At 37.1% G+C, this 20,702-nt stretch overlaps 1 protein-coding gene across 4 annotated transcripts in view; it reads left to right on the forward strand.

Annotated features, from left to right (window-relative positions):
• LOC143283308 (uncharacterized) overlaps window positions 1-16,539 on the forward strand; it is a 53,871-nt gene extending 37,332 nt beyond the window's left edge. For all 4 annotated transcript variants that reach the window (XM_076589505.1, XM_076589522.1, XM_076589497.1 and 1 more), the window contains exon 4: window positions 400-16,539. In XM_076589505.1, coding sequence (XP_076445620.1) covers window positions 400-822 — 423 coding nt within the window. In that variant the 3' untranslated portion in view covers window positions 823-16,539. The remainder of the gene's footprint in view (window positions 1-399) is intronic.
• Window positions 16,540-20,702: the final 4,163 nt, after the last annotated feature.

The following is a 20,702-nucleotide window of genomic DNA, read 5'->3' on the forward strand; positions in this document are numbered from 1 at the left end:
GTTGATGCCCGGTGTTGTAAGTTGTTTCTTTGCACAACATGCTTTCTCCTTTTCTGCACCTAGACTGTGGAACTCATTGTACTGTAACATTCACTGCATCAGATCTTCAGTTGTGTCCAAGAAAACCTTGAAGATGTTCCTGTTCCAACTGCAGTTTCAGAAACCACCTCACCCACTTCCACTGCCTTAATTGCACCCAAGCGCAGTCTGTCACACTCACACTTTTGTACATATTCACTCATGTACCTGCCCATGCACTGGCATTTTCTCATCCTTATTTGTTTCTGTCTCATCTTTGTAGGCCAGTGTTTTATTTTGTATGGTTTAGTTTGCTGTTGGTTTAATTTTCTGCACAGAGAGCAGAACGACTAGGATTAACCTACAGAAATCTTTTGGCAGGAGTTGCAGTATTCCAGAGATGGTCATATGATCTTCGCTGTCATGGCAACAAGTGGATGCCACTGCAAAGAAAAGAAGGCACGGCGGTTCCAACCCATCGACATCAGCATCTACGTCCTGAACGGGGACAACACGCAAACACTGCACTGCATTCAGTACCACCGCTACACCTGTGCCCTTCACTCCTGTCCCATCAACTACATGCCTCTGCTGTCGGTATGTGGCAGCCGAATGGCCATTGTGCTCAACGACCTGGAGACCAGCATTGACCACATTCAAGTCTACAAACTGCCCACCACAGGCGATCTCCAGAATCGGTGCCGCATCCGCATCCTTCAGACATTTGCGCCAGAGTTCATTCCAAAGCTTCCTCTGCCGGCGCGGCTGATCAACTACCTCAAGTTCAAGCCAGAAACAATATGATTGTAAAGAAGGTGAAAAATGCTGATGTGTCTTTTCTTCTCTGTGCTCAGTCGGGATTGCAAAGTGCTTCAACCCCTCTTTTTCAAGCCCTTTGTCTACTGCCATGCGCTGTGTTGTGGACAGGCCACCGTGAAAGAAAAAAATTGATTGGTACTCTATTGTTACTCTGTACATTTCTTGTTCATACATTGGTGCTTTTTTTGAACAACCTGCAGTCTGTAACAGGGCTGTGTCTGATTCTGTATTCTAATACATTACAAATTGTTAAGAAAACATGTGAGGATGAGGATAAGTTATCTGCATGTTGTATTATATCATAAAAGGAATGTGGATCACTTAATTTGTTGAGTGAACAGAAGATAAGAAAGAATGTTTTACATCTTGTGCCTGATGTATTCTTGTTGTTGATAACCCATTTGATTTAGCTCAAAAGTTATTGATTGGTGATTTTGAACCAATCCCAGTGTGGCATTTTAATGACAAGTTGTAAGTTGAAAGGAGACAAAAATGATACATGTGTTCTAAAAAATAGAAACGGTGTATTTCATGTGATGAGGATGTAAGTCTGATATTCTATGACAGTTAAATTGATGTATTATATAAACCAAACTCTCTTGCAACTTCTGTTATACTTAGTCTCAGCATCTATTTACTCCACCTTGAAATTAAGTACTGGAAAGGATAAGTACCAAAAAAAAAAAAAAAAAAAAAAATGCAGGGAAATATTTTCATTGTACATTTCTCCATTTAATAATCTATTTTATGATAGAGTCAGAAAATATCTTCTTCTTTTCTGATTTTCAGAGGTGGTCTTGCCTTGCCACAGTTTCTTGGAGCAGTTTCTGTTGAGTTACAAGAGGGAAAAAGACAGTTGGGGCTTAATATATGTCTTACAGTCAGAACGGCTGGTGTTGACACCTTAAAATGACTATTCCTTGGTTCTTTATACTGTGAACAGAATTATTCACAGAATACCAATGTGTGTGTATGTTTGCAGCATTATGTCTGATATTCATTAATTTAATCTGTGAATCTGTATGTTACCTAACATGAGTCTCTGCCAAAAGATAGAGAATAGATGTTAACCAAGTTCAAGTCAACAGATGTTGACAAGTGATTACTGGTTATGGAACTCTGGTAAGAGTGACCCATTTTTGTATAAATGGCATTGACCTGACAAATGTTTTGTTTAATTACCTATTGCTGTTTGAACGTACTTGTGAGTAACTGTCAAAATTACTCTCATCAGTCATGGAAGTTTATCTGACCCAACTGCATTGTGGTTTCAAAAGATGGATAATCATTCACTGGACTGAAAAAATCCTTTGATTTGTTTTACTCGCATGTCTAAACAAGACGATTCTGTACAATCAGAATCAGGCTTGGTTGTCTGCATGTGTGTGTGTGTGTGTGTGTGTGTGTGCGCGCGTGCATGTATGGGTGCACTTGTGTGTGTGTGTGTGTGTGTGAGAGAGAGAGAGAGAGAGAGAGAGGCAAAGTAAGTCTTAAGACCGACATTTTCTCAGCAATGACAATAAGAGATATCAAGATCCTATGATTTAAAAGAAAATTGCCAAAGGAAAAAAAGTAATGTATTGCAGAATCTTTTCCATAATTTCTCACCAGCAGTCACTATCTCAATCTTTTTTTAGTTAGCTCACAGAAAGGAGTGAAAGTATTTTTTTTAAAGAAGAGACTAAAAGGAAATGAGTTAGTCACTTTGCTGTTAAACTAATATTTACAATGATGATTTACTTTTCAGATTCACAAAAGTAAAGAGAAGACAAACGGATGAAGTGTATTTGAAATAACTGAAGTCAAAATATTCGCCTTTGTGAAGAGGTTATTATAACTCTTGAACTGCATGTTGTCTTGTGGAAAGCCAGTTATATCTTTCTGTCACTTGTGGCTGTTAATGTATCGGCTGGAACCGTTTGGTCATTTGACTGTCTCATTTTTTTTTTTATTGTTTATATTACTCTTTTATATTATCTCATTTGCCCTTTGATATTAAAACTTCTCATAAAGTGATTGAAAAATTGTTGTTTTCAAAAAGTGTGCAAACTTAGCTTTGGAAGAGTTGGTGGAAATGATGAATAATGATTAGAAGAAGAAAAATTAGGATAGAAATGATGAAGTTGGCTTCACACTCACACATGTATTATGAACACACTGATTTGAAGAAAAGAGCAAAACAGCTCTTTCCTAAATGACTATTTTTGAGGGTTTGGTTCATAACAGACTTAATTACATAAAGTAAAGTATGGCTTTGTCAGATAATCTTAAACAGAAAAGACAGTGTTGCTTTTGATTGTAGTTTGCTAAAAGTCCATAACATTATCCAACAGCATATTGTGAAAATTACTTCTGCTTTATGGTATTTTAAACTGTTTAGGTGCAGTATATATCACTATGTGCTAAGCATTTTGAATATCTGAAAGTGAAAATGTTTATGTGTGAGTGCATGCAATCTTTCAGCAGCCAAACATTATTTAAACTGATATTGAATAAAAAATGTTTTAAATTCTGTAAATGTTCTTGTATTTGAGAATGTACATTCTCTGTACTCATTATTGAATATTTCTTTTCAAAATAGCAGAAGCAGACAAGACGAGAGAAAAAAAGTGGGTGGATATGTGGGTTGGGTATTTTTTTCCTCATTTTTCTGGGGGGGTTTTTTTGAGGTGTTATTATGAATTGCTAAAGACTGAAATATGCTCAGTGAAATTGTTTTCATTTTTAGCTGAATACCCATGAAGCCATTCAATAAACTGTGTTTGTGTGTATGTGTGTGTTTGTGTTGGCAAATCAAAGTCTAGTTAGGTTTTGACACAGTTCTCTTTTCTTTCTTTCTTTCTTTCTTTCTTTTTTAAACAAAAAAGCAAAAGAGTGCTTTAGATATTTTTTTGTTTATTTGATGGTTCATAATTATATTACTGGAAGGCTTCTGTGAAAATGTTTCAACATAATTAACAATGTAAAGATTGACGTGTGGCAGTCTACGTGTATATAAGGGAGGAGATGTTTTATTTTCTTGAATGAACAATGTTGTTTGGTTGGACAAAAAAGACTAAACTTTTTATGACAGTTATACTTATAGTTTATTGGTCAATACTGAAATTAAAGAATGTAAAAAGGAGATCTATTTGTTGTGAGCACAAAAGAGAGAGAAGTGAAGAGGGAGAGAGAGAAGTAAGAATACAGAAGAGTGGGTCAATCTAAGGTCCCAATAAAAGAGAGAGGTGAGGCAAGACTATGACACACAAAGTGGGGACAATCTTAATTTTTCTATTAAAATTTGTCCACAGGGAATGTCCATTTGTCAAGGTATAAATGCTCAGATCCATTTATTTGCACTTGTACTCACACCACACACACACACACACACACACACACACACACACACACACACACACACCTATATGCATTTACACTTGACTCAGAAATTCAAAATTTTACAAATAAATTGTTATGAAAATGTGTGTAGAAGATTTACCAGTCCTCAGCTGTGATTTTAAAAAAACAACACTCTTTTTGCTTGTTGATGAACTGCATAGTGAAAGGAATGAAAGCTGGTATATTTTTCTCATATATATATAGATATAAAGATATATATTATCTCAAATAGAATTACTCTCCGTCCCATCAGTTCCTTGCGAAAATGAAACTGATAAGGAGAAAGTCAAGAGCATAGATATTGGAGCAAAAGGAAAAAATAAAGTAGGCAAGAGATCAGACAGATTTGACCACCTAAACTTTGACTGGTGCCTGATGAATTGTGTTTGTCCTGTCTTGGCCTTTGAATAAGCCTCTATGTTTTGGCTATGTATAGTTTGAGGGTTTTTTTTATAATTACTACTAACTGCACTGTGTACATTGCTCAAGTGTCAATGTCATTCACCTTTCCCTGTCTGGCGTTAATTCTATTGTGGAGACAGTACACAGATTATTCTATTAATGTGAGGAAAGAAAAAAAAAATGTCACAGGGAAGTGAAAATTGCATGAGAATTGTTGCATTTATTTTCTTTTTTCTTCCCCTCACATCTGATAGCAGATAAAACATTGTGTATACGGGTCATGTTTGTATAGTTGCAGTGTGAATTGATAATTAGTGTGCGAGTGAAGGAATATGATAAATATATAAGTCACTCTCTTGTACATTTGAATTTTGTTTGCCAAAGAAATAAACCAAAAATCTGTTTGTGGTTGAAAAGTTTCTCTCTTGCCTTTTTTTTTTTCTTAGTCTTGGAAGATTTATTTCTTTGTATCTTTTTGGAATGATATTACTAACTTGCTGTCTCTGCAAGATTTATTGTCATATTTCTAAACCGGATTGGAATTTTAAAGATTTGTATTCAACATGCATTGGATATTGTACAGGGTTATCAATTTAAATGGTTAATGTAATGTGTGTGTTATATAGAACTAGAATGGGAAATGATTTCCAATTTGTGAAAATGAATAAAACATTGTTGCTTATTGTGAATTTTTAATGAGTTAGTTCAGAAGTGTGAAATGCATTTTAAAAGTATCAGTGTGATTTAAAGATTAGCAGAGTGTTCTTTGTTTTGAAAAAAACAGGGGAGGATGGATAAAAAAAAATTATTGTTGAAACATCAAGTTAGGGTGGGTTTGGGGGTTGGAGTGTGGGGAGAAGGGTTGGGTTGCAAACTGAAATGAGAAAGTATGAGTTGGCAAAGTTTAAGTCATTATTCCAGGTGTGTCAGTGATAAGTGTAATTTGTATATGTGTGTGTACAGAAAACCTACTGCTACATATCAGTTGTCGTTTCAGAGCAGAAAACAGTAAAACATACTCTGTTTATTTGAAACATTGATAAATCTTTTCTTGGATGTGGAAAACAGTAAAATATGGTCTGGGATGTGGGAAACTTGAATAGAAACATGTTTGAACTCTACAAAACTCAAATGGGACACTTTTGCTTTGGTTGCATAAAACATGAATGGAACTTGTTGGGGTGTGTAGGTCCATAGAACGTTTTTGGGTACATATGAAACTTGAGCAGCACTCATTTGAATTTGTAAAATTTGGTGTGACAGACAAGAATAGAATCTGTTTGGTTGTGTAATGAATGTACCCTTGAAGCTTATGAAACTTGGGTATTAACTAGTCGCAAGTAGTTATGGGCCACATACACAATTCAGTCAAAAATACAAAGTAAATTTTAGCGACAAAGCAGGGAGAACACAAAAAGTAATGCTAACATTTTGTGAATTTGAATTTCTAGCAACAACAGAAGGTACACTATTAACCAAACTGCACCATGTTTTCAAAAGTGACTTGCAGAACACATGAATAACGAAAGTGGGAAGACATTTGATCCGGTGTTAACTTGTGAAGTGGAACCTGTTTCTGAGAGTCTTGCCAAAGGATGTTCTGTCACTTTTGTTCCAAAATCAGATCAGTTTACTCAGCAACTCTTTGCTCAAGAAGGTCCCAGACTTGTTCTGTTTTTTCCAGTAGATCAGCTAGGCAGGCTAGTCCATTCTGGTGACCCCCTGCTGCTGAAGTAAGTCTGTGATGACAAGCTGTGTGAGGAGTGGCTGCATTATCCTGCAAAGGTTCAGTGGCTTGAAGAGTTGATTGGATAAAGGGACGTGAGACCCCATCAGGTGAAGTTGTGAGCCAGGGTCAGAAGAGTTATGACTAAAGCTGTCTCAAAGTGAAGCCCTGCCACCTGAAGATGGCTGCAAATTGTCTGTTTTATGGGGATTTAGGTGTGCCATTGACTGATGGGGAATCTGGTGCACTATTGACTCATTGGGATTCGCACCTTTGACTTGGGAGGAATTGGAGTGCGTGTGGATGGAGTAAAAGAGTCTGAGGGAAGAAAAGGTATCAAGATGACTGAATAAAGAACACTTTCCTTTTGTTGGCAGCATGTCCTGGTACAGGTGACTGTTCACTCCCACAGTGCAAAGACAAAGCATGAAACAACCACCATGTCTTGTGATGAAGAGTTCTCACACAGAATGGCAGTACTTTGTCCCTCTGTGGTCACAGGTGCTGAATTGCAAACTAGTTAACTTGTTGCTATATCCCCACTTCAAGCATGTATAAACTGATGTTCAGCCATGCTAAATTTACATCTTGGTGGCAGGCTTACTCGATTTCACATTTTTCATAGACTTAAGTACCTTCTTGTTTTGAATAGAGACTGAAAACTCAGAAGAGTGTCAGTTTTACTAGCTTTTTCAAGTGCATGAGTTCTTATGCAGAGTGTCAGTTTTACAAGCTGTTTCAAGTGCATGAGTTCTTATGCAGATACTCTGTTCTTTTAGCTGAGTTGGTAGTCTCATGCTTTCGATTGAGTTTTGCCTCTAATTAGCAGCTGAACTAGTTGCGAATCAGTTTGATGCAAGTGCAGACTGCATTTTACTGCCCTCGTCTTTGATGAACTTTTCAGTACTGGTAATTTCCCTGTTGTTTTGTTATTTTTCAGATGGTACATGAAAAAGAGGGGAGAAATTTCACATTGGTCATTTACTTCTTGGGAAGTCAATCAGATGCGACAATAAACTGAGGTCCCATGTGCAGCATGAGAACCCATGGCAACAAAAAGGTTGTCCCTGGTAAAATTCTGTAGGAAAATCCACTTCAATAGGAAAACATGAAATTGCAGGCAGAAAAATACAAAAAAACATAGGTGGTGCTCTCAGTGTAGCGACACGCTTTCCCTGGGAAGAGCAGCCTGAATTTCACTCAGAGAAATCTGTTGTGACAAAAAGAGTAATACAATACAATACAACAGTACATAACAGAGAAAGAATACATATTACAGTGGCAAAAATTGTTCATGTCACAAAGTTACATGAATAATTATGAATAATACCTCTTTAGATGTAGCGTACTGTGAGTGTTTACACACAGTAGGAAGGCTTATAACTTGCATCATATAGGATGTCAAATAATCAGGCGAAGTCCATACCCAGCATCTCAGTACAAAGATGTATTCCCACACATAAACACATCTTTGACAGGATATATTGGATTTGAATTCCTCTGGTCTCCCATACAACACTTTGGAGAACAAGACTATGTCGTGAAGTAATTTGCTGATGACATGAGAATATTTAAGTTAAATATTTATGTATAACATGCCTCAGTCAGAACACATTTCCATGCTGTACAGAAAAAAAAATGTTTGATTTGCACAACAATGGATCATGTTTGGAGCACTGTTTTGATTGTTCAAATCTTGAATGGAACTTGTATTTGGGTGCACATGCTTGATTGGTACTGTCGACTGATTTTGGGTTTGTGAATTTTTATATGAAGGTGATAAAACTGAAAGGAAGGTTTTTCAGATTTTCAAAATGTGGACTGGAGCATATTGTCTTTATTTCTTTTCAAAGCTGCCCATGAAGGGTGCTATTAAGATTACCTTGGAAATGTGACATACGTCTGCATTGAAAGATTCAACTGAATGTACTTGTAACTGAAAACACAATACAATCAGCATAGTATCATGTTTCATAACAAGCTGGAAAGTGTGTGAAACTCATTTGTGCGTGTAATATGTGCTTTCAACATTTCACCTACAAGCATGTCACTTGCACATAGGTGTGCTGAGTCTTCTTCAATGATTGTGCTACTGGTTGATGTTTTGGTATCAATTTTTGGCACGGCATGTTTTTCAAGAAAGTGCCTGTTGATTTTTCCATGAGATGTGCGTCCTACATATATCTGTTTATGTTTGTGTCAACTGTATAACCCAGTTGCATATACCTTTTCTCATATTTTGATGACAGATTCTTTCTATTATGATGTTTAACAGTCATATGAATGGTTTTGATTTTCAGTGAGAATGATCAAAAAGGTCCAGTCAAATGTTCTGTATTTAGCACAGTGAATGAATACTGCATTATACCAGATAACGTTTGATGATAAGTTACCATTACATAAAGGTTTCCTTAATTCTACTTCCTTCATCTCAAAAAAAAAAAATCAAAAGAATGCTTCTGTTCTTTCAATTTTGAAATTTTAGAGGACTCATTCTATTTATCTGTTTAGAATAATGTCATGTAATCCTGTTTTAACAGTAACTTAAGTTAAAATGTAATGTACCTTTAAACATGTTAACATACCAGTCATCTGTGTTTGGTTTCATTTTCATTAAATATTTCCTTTTCTTTTCAAGTTGATCTGATTCATCAGTGAATTTTTCACTGGCTAGCTTTTACTTCCAGATAGCGTTTGTTTTTATAAGATAATTTTTGGTTTGTTAGTGATGGTTGAAAAATAGTTCATGACATATATTTAAGTAAATGGATGTATTATCGTCGTCATAAGATTTGATTGTTGGCAGTAGCCCTTGAAATCAGCTGGTTGATAAAGAACCTGCCTGGCTGGTTTATTCTTTTGTGCATCATGTTAAACACCATTTGTTAAAAGCAGCATAAGTAATCAAATTTTAGCAAGAAAAATATTTTACATTTCTCTGATGTAAAAATACTACTATGATACCAGCCAGAAAGGAACTGTTGTCAGTTAAAAGGTCTTCTGGACTGATTTGATCAAAATATTTGTCCACTGTTTTTGTTCACCACTAGTTGTTTTCTTCATCACTGGTAATGTTGTTTTCGAAAAAATAATCATTTGTACCCCTCACACTCTCATACACAATTAACTTATAACAAACACACACACACACACACACACACATACATATATATATATTATTGTTGTTTGTGGTGGTGTTACATTTCATTTATGAATCAACTACAGGCTTTTTCCCCCCTTTTTTTCATATTTAAATATTCACTTACTTTTTTTCTTTCTTTTTTTTCTCAAGGCCTGACTAAGTATGTTGGGTTATACTGCTGGTCAGGCATCTGCTTAGCAGAAGTGGTGTAGCGTATATGGATTTGTCCGAATGGAGTGATGCCTCCTTGAGCTACTGATACTGATACTACATGTGTATCTTGTGCCAACATTACTTGTTTTATTTCTTTGCTGTTCAGATGAGTATTCCTGAAGAGGGAGGCTTTTTCTTTTATACCTCATGTATTGGTTATGGAAGTATTTCCCTCCATTGTTTTCATAAAAATAGGTATCTGCTGGTCATGAACAGGGATGCCCTTTTTTCTTTCTTTTTTTTTTTCCTGAAATTTGCATAAAATAGTATGCATATTTTTAAGAGTTCCATTCAGTCTTTGTATTTTCATGAAGATTGTGTTAATATTTTTTTAAGGAAATTCCGTCACATGCACAAAATGTCAGAGGTATGGTGAGACATGGAAACAAGGGAAGACTTCATAATGTTAGCATCAGTTTTCACTGTTAAACAGAACAATATTTGTCTTGATCTGCATTAGCATTAGTGAAATTAAGTTTTTATTGCATATAGGGCTAGGTAATTTTGATGATTATGGATATATAAGAATCATCCAAGTTGATAGCCAAGTTCTGATCATTTTTATTGTTTTTACCTAAGAGAGCTTTTGTTACCAATCAGTGTATATTTTCATACCACTGATCCTCTTTTACTTTCACACCATAAAGATGATTTTTAATCTGGTCATGTCTTTCTAGACTGTGTATTCAAAACATAGGCTGTCATCCCTTCAATATTATATTATATGAAATAATAACGTGTTGAACAGTGTGAAGTTCGTTCTTCAGTTGATTTGTTTTTTGCTTTTTTGTGTGAAACTGACTAGGGTAAAAGTATGGCTGCCTGCTAAGTGTTGTTTACCACTGAAGGTGTGTATATATGTTATAAATACTGCACTGTTTGTTGGAAACAAGGTGATTGTACATTGTACATAACATGATCAACAATGAATATATATGACACATTGTTCTGCATGCTCAACATTTGTTTAGTAAGCTGCAAAGGCAGTGAATTGCTTGTCTGCATTGTCTGAAATTAATGCAAGTCCTCAAACTTGATCAGCATTGAACATGCTGGCAGTAATTACGTGCATTGACATTGTGTATTATGAATCATTTGACTTGCCAAGAAACCCTTTTTTTTATTCATCAAATGATAAAAAAAAGAGTTATTTCACAAAACAAAACCATTTATTTCTTAATTCATTTATGATGTACAAACATAGATGAAGAAGAAGTGTCAAGCTTGATGAACTGTTGCAGCTTTTTTTTCCCACTGAAAATGAAAAATGTCAAGCTCAGTATCTGATTTGTTTACCGATCAGAATTGTAGATATAGCTTCTGCACATTCAGCAGATGAGACGCACAAAACTAGGCAGCTTATGCCACTCCTGCATAAGGACCACCTGCATCATGCCTGCAAGGTGAGGCTGTGTCTAGCAGTATGAGTCATTCCATCAGTCCACAGTCTTCTCAACTGTCTCCAGTGCCTCACATGTGGAAAACCCTTGAATGCATTTGCTTGAGGGAAAAATGGAACCTTCTTAAGTGAGGGGAATTTGTCAAAGCACCATTTAATGACAGTGGGTGAGGATTAGACAGTGCAGTGGCAGAGTCATAGTGGCAGTTTGGTTCAGTTGGTAACATGTTAGACATGACCCATTTCAGTCTGTATGATAAGTGATAAGCATGGAATTAAATGGGACAGGCATATTGGAAAATGAAGGCCAGTTCATTCCAAAGCCAAATGCAGGGACTGTTCTCACAGTGCATGTTGAGCAAACATTCACAAGAAAACAATACTGTTTTAATGCAGATTTACATCAACTTTCTGTCATGCCATTGTTCATTTCCATGCATACTTTCTGATGTTAAAATACTCTTTTGAAATGGGTCATACATCTGTCACTGTGTAAAACTATAATTATTCAGCTGCCAAGGAACATCAACTCACTTCAACAATAGTAAAAACACCTTAGAAGAAGAATAAGTCATATGCTGGCACACATGCAGGTATAAGCACAAACACATGCAGGATCACAGTGGTGTCAGTAAATTGTATGTTGACACTTAAGATGGCCAGACTTTCCTGGCTTACATCAGAAATTGACATTAGTGTACAGTTGGGCCAACAGCAAAGGAGGAGCTGTATGACCAGTGGTTTCTCCACTGCATTGAAAATTTATTTACAGCTTAGTCTTTTGTGAAGGACGATGACTCTCAAAGTAGGAGGCAAGATTTCACTGGCTCTTAGTGCTGCAGCCTCGGGGACTAGTTGGCCTCCGGAGACCATCCACAGCGCGGACTGTCCTGAAGCCCTCTTGGCTGAGAGAGTGAGGATGTAACTTGGGCAAGACACTCTTCACCATAATCAAGGTCTAGCCCAGATAGTCAGAACAGCAGTTGCCTCCTCTGCTGTTCTGATGATCATAGTGGGACCTACACAACTGACATAGCTTTGCTGGAGACAGGAAGAAAGAGATGCCACATGTCTGCCCTCTTTCAGTGTCCCACCCTGTTGGACATGAGGCACAGAATGTTGTTGCTGTCAGGAGAGTTCATGTGTGCTCTGTCAGTCAATGAACCATAATTAATTTGCTGTCGTGGCCAACAACAGTAAATACTGCCATGTTAGAAGTCATCCATGACAGATGGGCATATGAGCAGACTGTGCTGCATCTCTTTCTGAAAAAGATTTAAATCACAATGCCGCCATTCAGAAAAATATGGTGTGAGTCATATTCTGATAACTTTGTGACTGATTCAAATTCTGATAACATTCAGTGTTGTGTGACTTGTTCTCTCATGAAGGCAGCCATGAATGGCTGATTGTCCATTTTGTTTTTTATGTGGAATGTATGTATATATATATGTATATTTATATATGTTTATTAGTGTCAAGGACAAAGGAAACCAGTGGGGAGGGCGGAGGGGATGGGGTCAGGGGTCAATTCTTCCCATTCAAAGCTGTCTACATCAGAAACTGAAGTGTACAATTTAAAGGCCAAAATAGGAAATAAATGAACAAGACACTTGAAAATAACCTTCTTGATTACTTGAACCTGTGAAACAGTTACCAAAGCTTGTTTGTGTGTGTGTGTGTTTGAACAGCAGAGCAACCAGTAAAAGGATTCTTCCATCACTTTGAAAATGACTGCCAAAACAAGCAAAAAAAAATATATATATATATATATATAAAGGGGTGTGTGTGCTGGGGGGTGGGGGGTTAGCTGAGATCAATCTTGGTGATGCCTACAGATCCAGGAGCACAGAAGAACCCATTTGTATTCTTTGCCTAGACAAGTGGCCAGGAAATTTACATTTTCCTTTTTGAGCAGTATTGGCTGAGTTAAAAGTAGATTGCAACGTTGTGTATGGCTGCTTCAACCTTGCAGGTCCATCCCTGTTTTTTTTCTCTCCCCCCAAGTTAAATAATTTTGGTCATTCATCTAGTCTTCCCATCATATCTCTCCATTCTGAAAATCCATGGTTTTGAATTTTCAGATTTGTTTTGAATTCTTCCAGCTTTGCTATTATACATCTGTGAATGATTTTTCTGAGATTGATAGTCACTCAACATGAGGGTATCTATAATTACTTTTTTGTGTCTTGTAAAAAAATAAAAATAAAAAGACCATAAAATCAATCATTTATTCATTTTTAGTTCTGCTTGATTTTCAGCATCATACCTAGTCATTATATATTATACTATCTAGTGGTTATACATTTGGGAGATCATAGCACAATTGTGCACATGTTATTTTGTGTGCGTTTTGTCAGCTTCAAAAATATTCTTTGTATATACCACTTTTTTGTGCCATTGGTTAAAAAAAAAATATTTCAGTCAAAATATGACATGTCTTTACATGAAAGACAAATGGTTTTGAGGTCATTTTTTTTTTCCTTTCTGTAAATATGGATCCAGATTATTTGGACTTACCTATTGTTTTTGTGTATTTGTGATAATCTCTTGTTCTTGAGAAGCAGTACTTGAGCACTGAAATTTGGCCTGGAGATGATGACATGCTGGAGGTACAGCTTCCTCATGTACTGTACAGTCAGTATTGCTTGCATGTTTAAGACAGTTGAAGTGTATAATATAGTGTATTGCTTTAAATGGCTCCAGCCAAACAGCTACATTGTTGTCATTGCACACTGGTATCATTTGTTGCTTTGCTTGGTTTGACTTTGCACCACCACCCTTACAACACTTGAATGCAGAAACAATTTATTTTCTGAATTTGTGATAGCTAGATGGTTAGAGTTATGAACAGGATTATGTCAGTGGTGTGCATACTTGGACTAGGAGTGATGTTCTTCTCAAAAGCTGTGTCCTGTTCTTTTCAAAAGCCAGAGCAACATGTGATCAGCTCATTGCGGCAGTTGTACATATTCATATTAGTTGTTCCTATTGCTCCAAGAGGAGTAATGCGACTTAGTAAGCCATTGTTTCCATCACTTAGAGGCAACACAGATGTAGTCATCAAAAACATGTAATAGTAGGTCCCCTAGATCCTGCTTAAGTGTATGATTTTTTCTTTTTCTTTTTTCTTTCAAACACACACACACACACACACACACACACACATATATATATATATATATATATATATTTGTAAAGCGTAAAAGCTTAAATTTACACACATTGACAAATGGACAGTTATTTGCAGACCAGTTAGTGCACATGCCAGTCCCTTTTTTCTTTTTGTATACCTGCATGCTCTACTGTGCAACTCACAGGTTGTTTGCCCTTTTCTGTACTGGAAGCAATATATAAATTTTATGGGAACAGAGGGATTTTTTTAATCGCTTTTACCATCTTATGTGAGATAAACAGAGGCATGTACAACATTATTTTGTTCAGCACTGTGAAAATGGCACAATCCTAGTACAGTATATTGACAATTGATAAGTATATGTATGGAAACAAGAATAGGAAACATTCTTCAGTATGGAGACTTCATTAAGTCAGAAGAAGAAAAAAATGTTTGAAAAGGAAAAATGATAAGAAAGGTTGAACACTGACAGACAGTTTAAGAACAGGGGTTGGGTGCATGGTTGGAACAGCTTGTGTTTCTTTGCCGTATTGTTATTTCAAAATGCATAGTTTACATAAACACTTTCAGGGAAGGGAAATCAGTTCTTTTTGCCCAATGAATTGATTGTAGTCATTAGAAATTGCAAAGACAAATTTGGCAAATAAACAAACAACAAAATACAGAAAACATATTCCGTGCGTGTCTCTTTTTTGAAGATCTGATCCCACACACAATGAGGCTTTCACCCAAGAGGTTTCACAAACCTACCCCCACCACTCTAGTCCTGTTCTGCTTTAGGAACCACTTGCTACCTATTACTCATGCCATGTGGAGATGGTGCACAGACATGTGTGTTTATTAACCTTATCAAAAAGCCAGCAACACAGTGTATGGTCATTCTTCATGCTCATCTAATGTTGGTTGTAAGTACATGCACCAAATTTTCATCACATTGAAATAAGCCAAGAAATGTTATTATCACAGACAGTAAGTCTGTTCATTTTCTGTTCAGGGTGTTTAAAGTAACCAATGCTGGGGATGAAAACCACCTCAGTGCATCAGTCTGAGGGATTGACATAAACGGCATGTGGCAGCATTGTGACAGTGTCAGCGATAATGAAATGATCATTGTGTTTCATTGTACAGTGGCAACCATGACAGTGGTGTGTGTCTTATCTTTATAGTCAGTTTAGCTTGCACTAGTGTAGCATGTCCCAGGGTGAAAATGATCTGTTCTTAATTTCTGTATTGTGATAGTCACATTTTTGATCATACAGCATTTTGCAGAATTGTGACTGATAATGGATTACATTATTTGCATGTATGTGTGTGTGTGTGTGTGTCTTGTTGTGGTAATCACAGTTGTTTTTTTATATTTAATAATGATTTTAACTTGTGGCATTGTGAGGTGTCATGTCTCTGCATTGTGGGAAGTTGTGGATTTGGTGGGTTTTTTGTTTGTTTTGTTTTGTTTTGTTTTGTTCGTTTTTTGTTGTTTGTTTTTTGTTGTTTTTTTGCTTGCTCACTTTTGTTTTTATCATTGTGATGCCAACAGTATCCACCATCTAGCCTTTGTCAACATTCTGACAACAAAACAAAGTACAAAAAATTAAGAATAATGATAATAATAATAATAGTAATTGTTACTTTTTTGCGGCAGTGACAAACATAGGATGATGTTTATGAATTGCTTTGCAGCATTGTGATGTGAGACATGTTCCTTGTGAAATGACATGTTTATTGTGACATAAAAATTGTTCATTGTACAGAATTTCTGTCTCTTAACAGTTCCAGTGTCACTGCCAGATTCAGTGCATGCCAGCTGTTATGAATTATTTTGAAACCTCACAGATGCACAGTGTGCGGTTGTGAGTTTTTTAAAGGTATCACAACTACACAATGCTTAAAAATGAAAAGCATCTGGAAAATAAAATCTCAGAAACATTCTCAAGATTTATTTTGACAGCCTCTTCAGTGTTTTCTTACATTCACATAAATATTGATATTGAGTGATCAGTGCGTTTGACAAAGCCTGGGGGAGAGGGTGTGGGGGACAACAACTACAACAACAATAACAACAACAAAAAACAGTTCCATTCTTACGATGATGTTGGGAGACAGACTCCCTTAATGATGGTCAATATAATCATGAGAAATAGCCTTTGGTTTACTGTACTTTATCAGAGTTTGTTTTCAGATGACTTGTATTATCACAAAATGTATTATCTGTATTATCAATATTTTATATTGTTATTCCGAAAATAATTCTTGCCTATGTATTTCATGTGCTGGTGACATTAAAAAGCTGGTCATTGTGTTCACATTTTTGGCTCTGTGTGTGTGTGTGTGTGTGTGTGTGTGTGTGTGTGTGTGTTTCAGAAGAGGGAACCCCACCTTCTGGAAATTATATGACAGAAATTTCCTCTTTTCTGTCTCTCTGTTTCAGGCTTTTCCATTTCTGTCTGTCATCTCTTGCTTATTTTCTGATTTGCTGGTCCATTCACCAATATATTAGTTGTTGTTTTTTCTGTATACACTTCTTCTTTTTTTTTCTTTTTTTTTTGAAAGCATTGAATGGGGTGATTTGTTTTGTTTTGTTGTTTCAATATATATATATACATATATACATATACTTTTTTTTCTTTCTTTTTTTTAAAGAAAGCATTGAATGGGGGTGGGGGGTTGTTTTTTAAGAGTTTTGTCTGTTCTGCTCTTTATAGTTGGGCTCTCTTTCTGTATTCTTTTTTGCACCCAGGATATGTTGGCAATTTTTGGTTTTGTAAGCCTGTTACGATGCTTAATTTTATATATAATGTAAAATGTCTATGTTCAGTTTTGTTGTTTTTTTGTTTTTTGTCTTTTTTAATTTGCTGACAAAAAGTTGACGGAATGGTCAGTGAAAAATACATGTTCTAGATTTATGTGCATGAATGTGAGAGAGGGAGAGAAAGAGAGAGAGGTGATGATAATGGTAGCAGATTTGTTTAATGAGGGAAGAGGAATAAGCACACATGCATTTTTTGCATCTAGCTCTCAGAGCAAAATGAAAATGAATTCAAAGTAATCGCAAAAATTCATGGATAAGGTAATCATACAAGGTACATTCACATATGATGATGACAGCTTGCACATCTCATATGTTTTAGACTCACAGGTGGCTGTGGAGTCCAGTTCTTGCACAATATGCACACATACACACATATGCATTTACACTCTCACTTTTATTCTGATACATGTATAATGAATAGGATAGACAAGCACATATATGTTTTAGATATAATCATAAAAATGATGGATATGTTAATGGAAAATGATGAAGTGTACACTTTTGTTTTAATACATACTTTTTTTGTTGTTGTTGTTTTTTTGCTGTCCCATCATCTACACCGTTTCAGTGGCATTACTCCTACGCCACTCATTTAGATTCCCCCATACACGGCCACACCTGGGTTCGTCCGTCACATTTCCAGTGTCAGCAGTCCGCAGGGAACCATCGATGCTAGGTTGCCAGGAGGCCACACACCAGAGGAGACCCTGCACTGCTGCTGAGTCACTTCGGTGGTGTTCAGTGGTACCTGTTCTGATTGAACGTACTTAGGACACCACCTACTAAGCCCCCTACTAATGACAATAATGGCTTAGTCGCAGAGCCAGACTGAGTGAGCGTCCCTCCCAGAGTGGAGACCGCCACCACATCCCTCAAACAACAGCCCCCCATGAATCTGCCAACACTGAAGACATTGACAGGACTCACCCCAAGCACAGAAGTGGAGGGGCATCGAAACTGAGGTCACCATGAGAGCAGGGCATGAAAGGCCACAGACTTTTTTGTCTATATTGATGATGATGAAGGAGGAGGAGGATGACAATGATGATGACAATGTTGCTATGGAGATCCATTTTGGTTTGGGACTGCGTGACAAGGCTGCACTCTACACTTCCTGTCATAATGATATCCCGGCGTTAACCAGGCCCGAGAGACACAGACACTTGCAGTGTTGGTCAAGTAATTAGAGCAACACACCCAAAGACACATCCTTGAAGTGGATGACACTCGACTGTGTGGTCCCAGTTTCCCCATTTAAGCCCACAGCACACTCAACTCTGGGTAGGAGCCGGCAACGGGCCGAAAAACCCACCTCCACTGGGATTCGAACCCGCGTCCTCCCAGCCGTCAATCTGCGACGCTAACCACTTCACCACGGCGGCTGGTGTTTTTATACATAATAGATAAAACAAACATGCACACGTACGCACTTACATGTATAATAGATATATACACAAACATTGCTAATCTTCAAAATGTAAATGAGATAGAGATATCTGTAAAATTCACTCTGTACGTGCTTATTAGATTGCCACCAAGCTGTGTAATGGGGGTGCATGCATGTGTGTAGCCCAAGCTCATTTGCATATTTAAAAGCTGTGTCTTCACAGTCAATGTGGATGTATTATAAATACGGATGTGCCAGAAAACCAGATTGTTTTCACAGTTTCTTCATGACTCAAGCTTGCTGTCTGCCAAAAGAATGCATAGTGCTGATAGAGATATGATATTTACTTAATGCTTCCTCGTATGTAAATTTGTATTTGTCAAAGTTTTGATGGCTATGCTTGCACATAACACACACACACACACACACACACATATATACATATATATATATATATATATATATATATATGCCAGCACATGTTAATGCTGATGATCATCAAGCCACATTAACATGGTTCTATTTGAGAAAAAGCCCAAAGCACCACAAAAAAACAACAGAAAACAAAAAATTAAAAATAAAACACCAATCACTCACTACTTAAGTTAATAACAGTAATAAAAGTATTTATTTTGCATTAGTCTGCAGGGCACTGTATCAGGCAGGAGGAAAACAAAAGAAAATGTGGCAGGACAACATCAATTAAAGAATGGACAGACCTGAATTTCACAGATACCTGCGAGAGAAATGAACTGATGGAGAGAACTGGTCTGGAAATCATTTGTGGTGCTACGTATGACGACCCTCCACTGGGTTATCGGACAGTTGAAGGTGAAGGAGAAATCTCGTACAACAGACAAGCGAATACTGATGTCTGTGTGTGTGTGTGTGTCTGAGTGTGTATGTGTGTGTGTTCGAGTGCGCGGCGTGCGTGCAGTGGTTACTTTGTCAGTACAACATCAGTGATACTACTGAGTATCTAGTATGCCGGCCTGGCGGTGTGTGTGTGTGTGCGACATGGTGTGTGTGTGTGTGTGTGATATGCATGTGGATGACTCTCCTGAGTGACATGCTTCATGTGCCGTCTATTGTATGAGACGCATTCAGTCACGATATGTCACTGTCAAACTATGACCGTATGTGTGTGTGTGTGTGTGTGTGTGTGATATGCATGTGGATGACTCTCCTGAGTGATACTGATGCTTCACTGATGTGCCATCTATTGTATGAGACACATTCAGTCATGATATGTCACTGTCAAACCATGGCCGTATGTGTGTGTGTGTGTGTGGTGTGTGTGTGTGTGTGAGTGTGTGTGTGTTTGTGTCAGTGTGTGTGTGTGTGTGCGTACTATGTGTGTGTCAGTGTGTGCGCACGCACGCTTGTTGCGAGTACACTATACACGTGTCCAGTCAGTGTGCTTGCGGGTGTGAACGTTGAATTTTTTCGTTACTTTATTTTGATCAGTATCAATGTATCTTCCTTTTTTCTTTTCTTTTTTGAATAATTTGTTAACGTTGTTAATGAATGGCTTCTCTATGTATCTTCCTCTTTTTTTTTTCTAATCTGTTTACGTTGTTTGTTAATCGTATTCCATTTTACTTTTTTTTAGGCGATTTTATTCATACCTATATGGCACGTATAATATATGAACCTCAGGCTCTCAACTGATGAAGGTGACCATGGAGCAATTAGTTGGAATTATGCCAGATATCGTGCAGTGTGTTTTAGGATCAGTGCGCACACTTTGAGGCATCACTGAAACCACATGAAACTGAAACAGATCTGAAGACAAAATTGAAAAAAACAAACAAAATACCAAAACAAACCAACCAACCAACCAACCCAACAAACGTGACACCCAATTAATTAAGCTTACCGAGAAATACCTATACAGATGGATCGCATGAACCGCGCACAACCAGACATTGCTCAGGCCAAAGCAGACTTGTATACAAATGTCTACAATTATATATTGCCTTGTCTGGGATGTTGTCGGATGTTGTCTGGCAATAAAGCCATATTATGAATGTGCGATCACTTAATTGATGGTGTAACTTGGAACAGTTTGAGAACAGTTTTGAGACCAGATGAATCATCTGCCTGAGTATTTATAAATTGTTTGCATGGAGAAATACGAGCGGAATAAGCCTTTCTATACCACCAGATTTACGAACCAAATTCAAACGGGCTTGAATCCCACATCGGGATCAAGAACTGGGCGATTACTGTTTTTGCACCGACGTGTGGGACCAACACTTTCTGTTTTA

The sequence above is a fragment of the Babylonia areolata genome, chromosome 1, assembly GCF_041734735.1.
Source record: "Babylonia areolata isolate BAREFJ2019XMU chromosome 1, ASM4173473v1, whole genome shotgun sequence".
Classification (NCBI taxonomy): domain Eukaryota; kingdom Metazoa; phylum Mollusca; class Gastropoda; order Neogastropoda; family Buccinidae; genus Babylonia; species Babylonia areolata.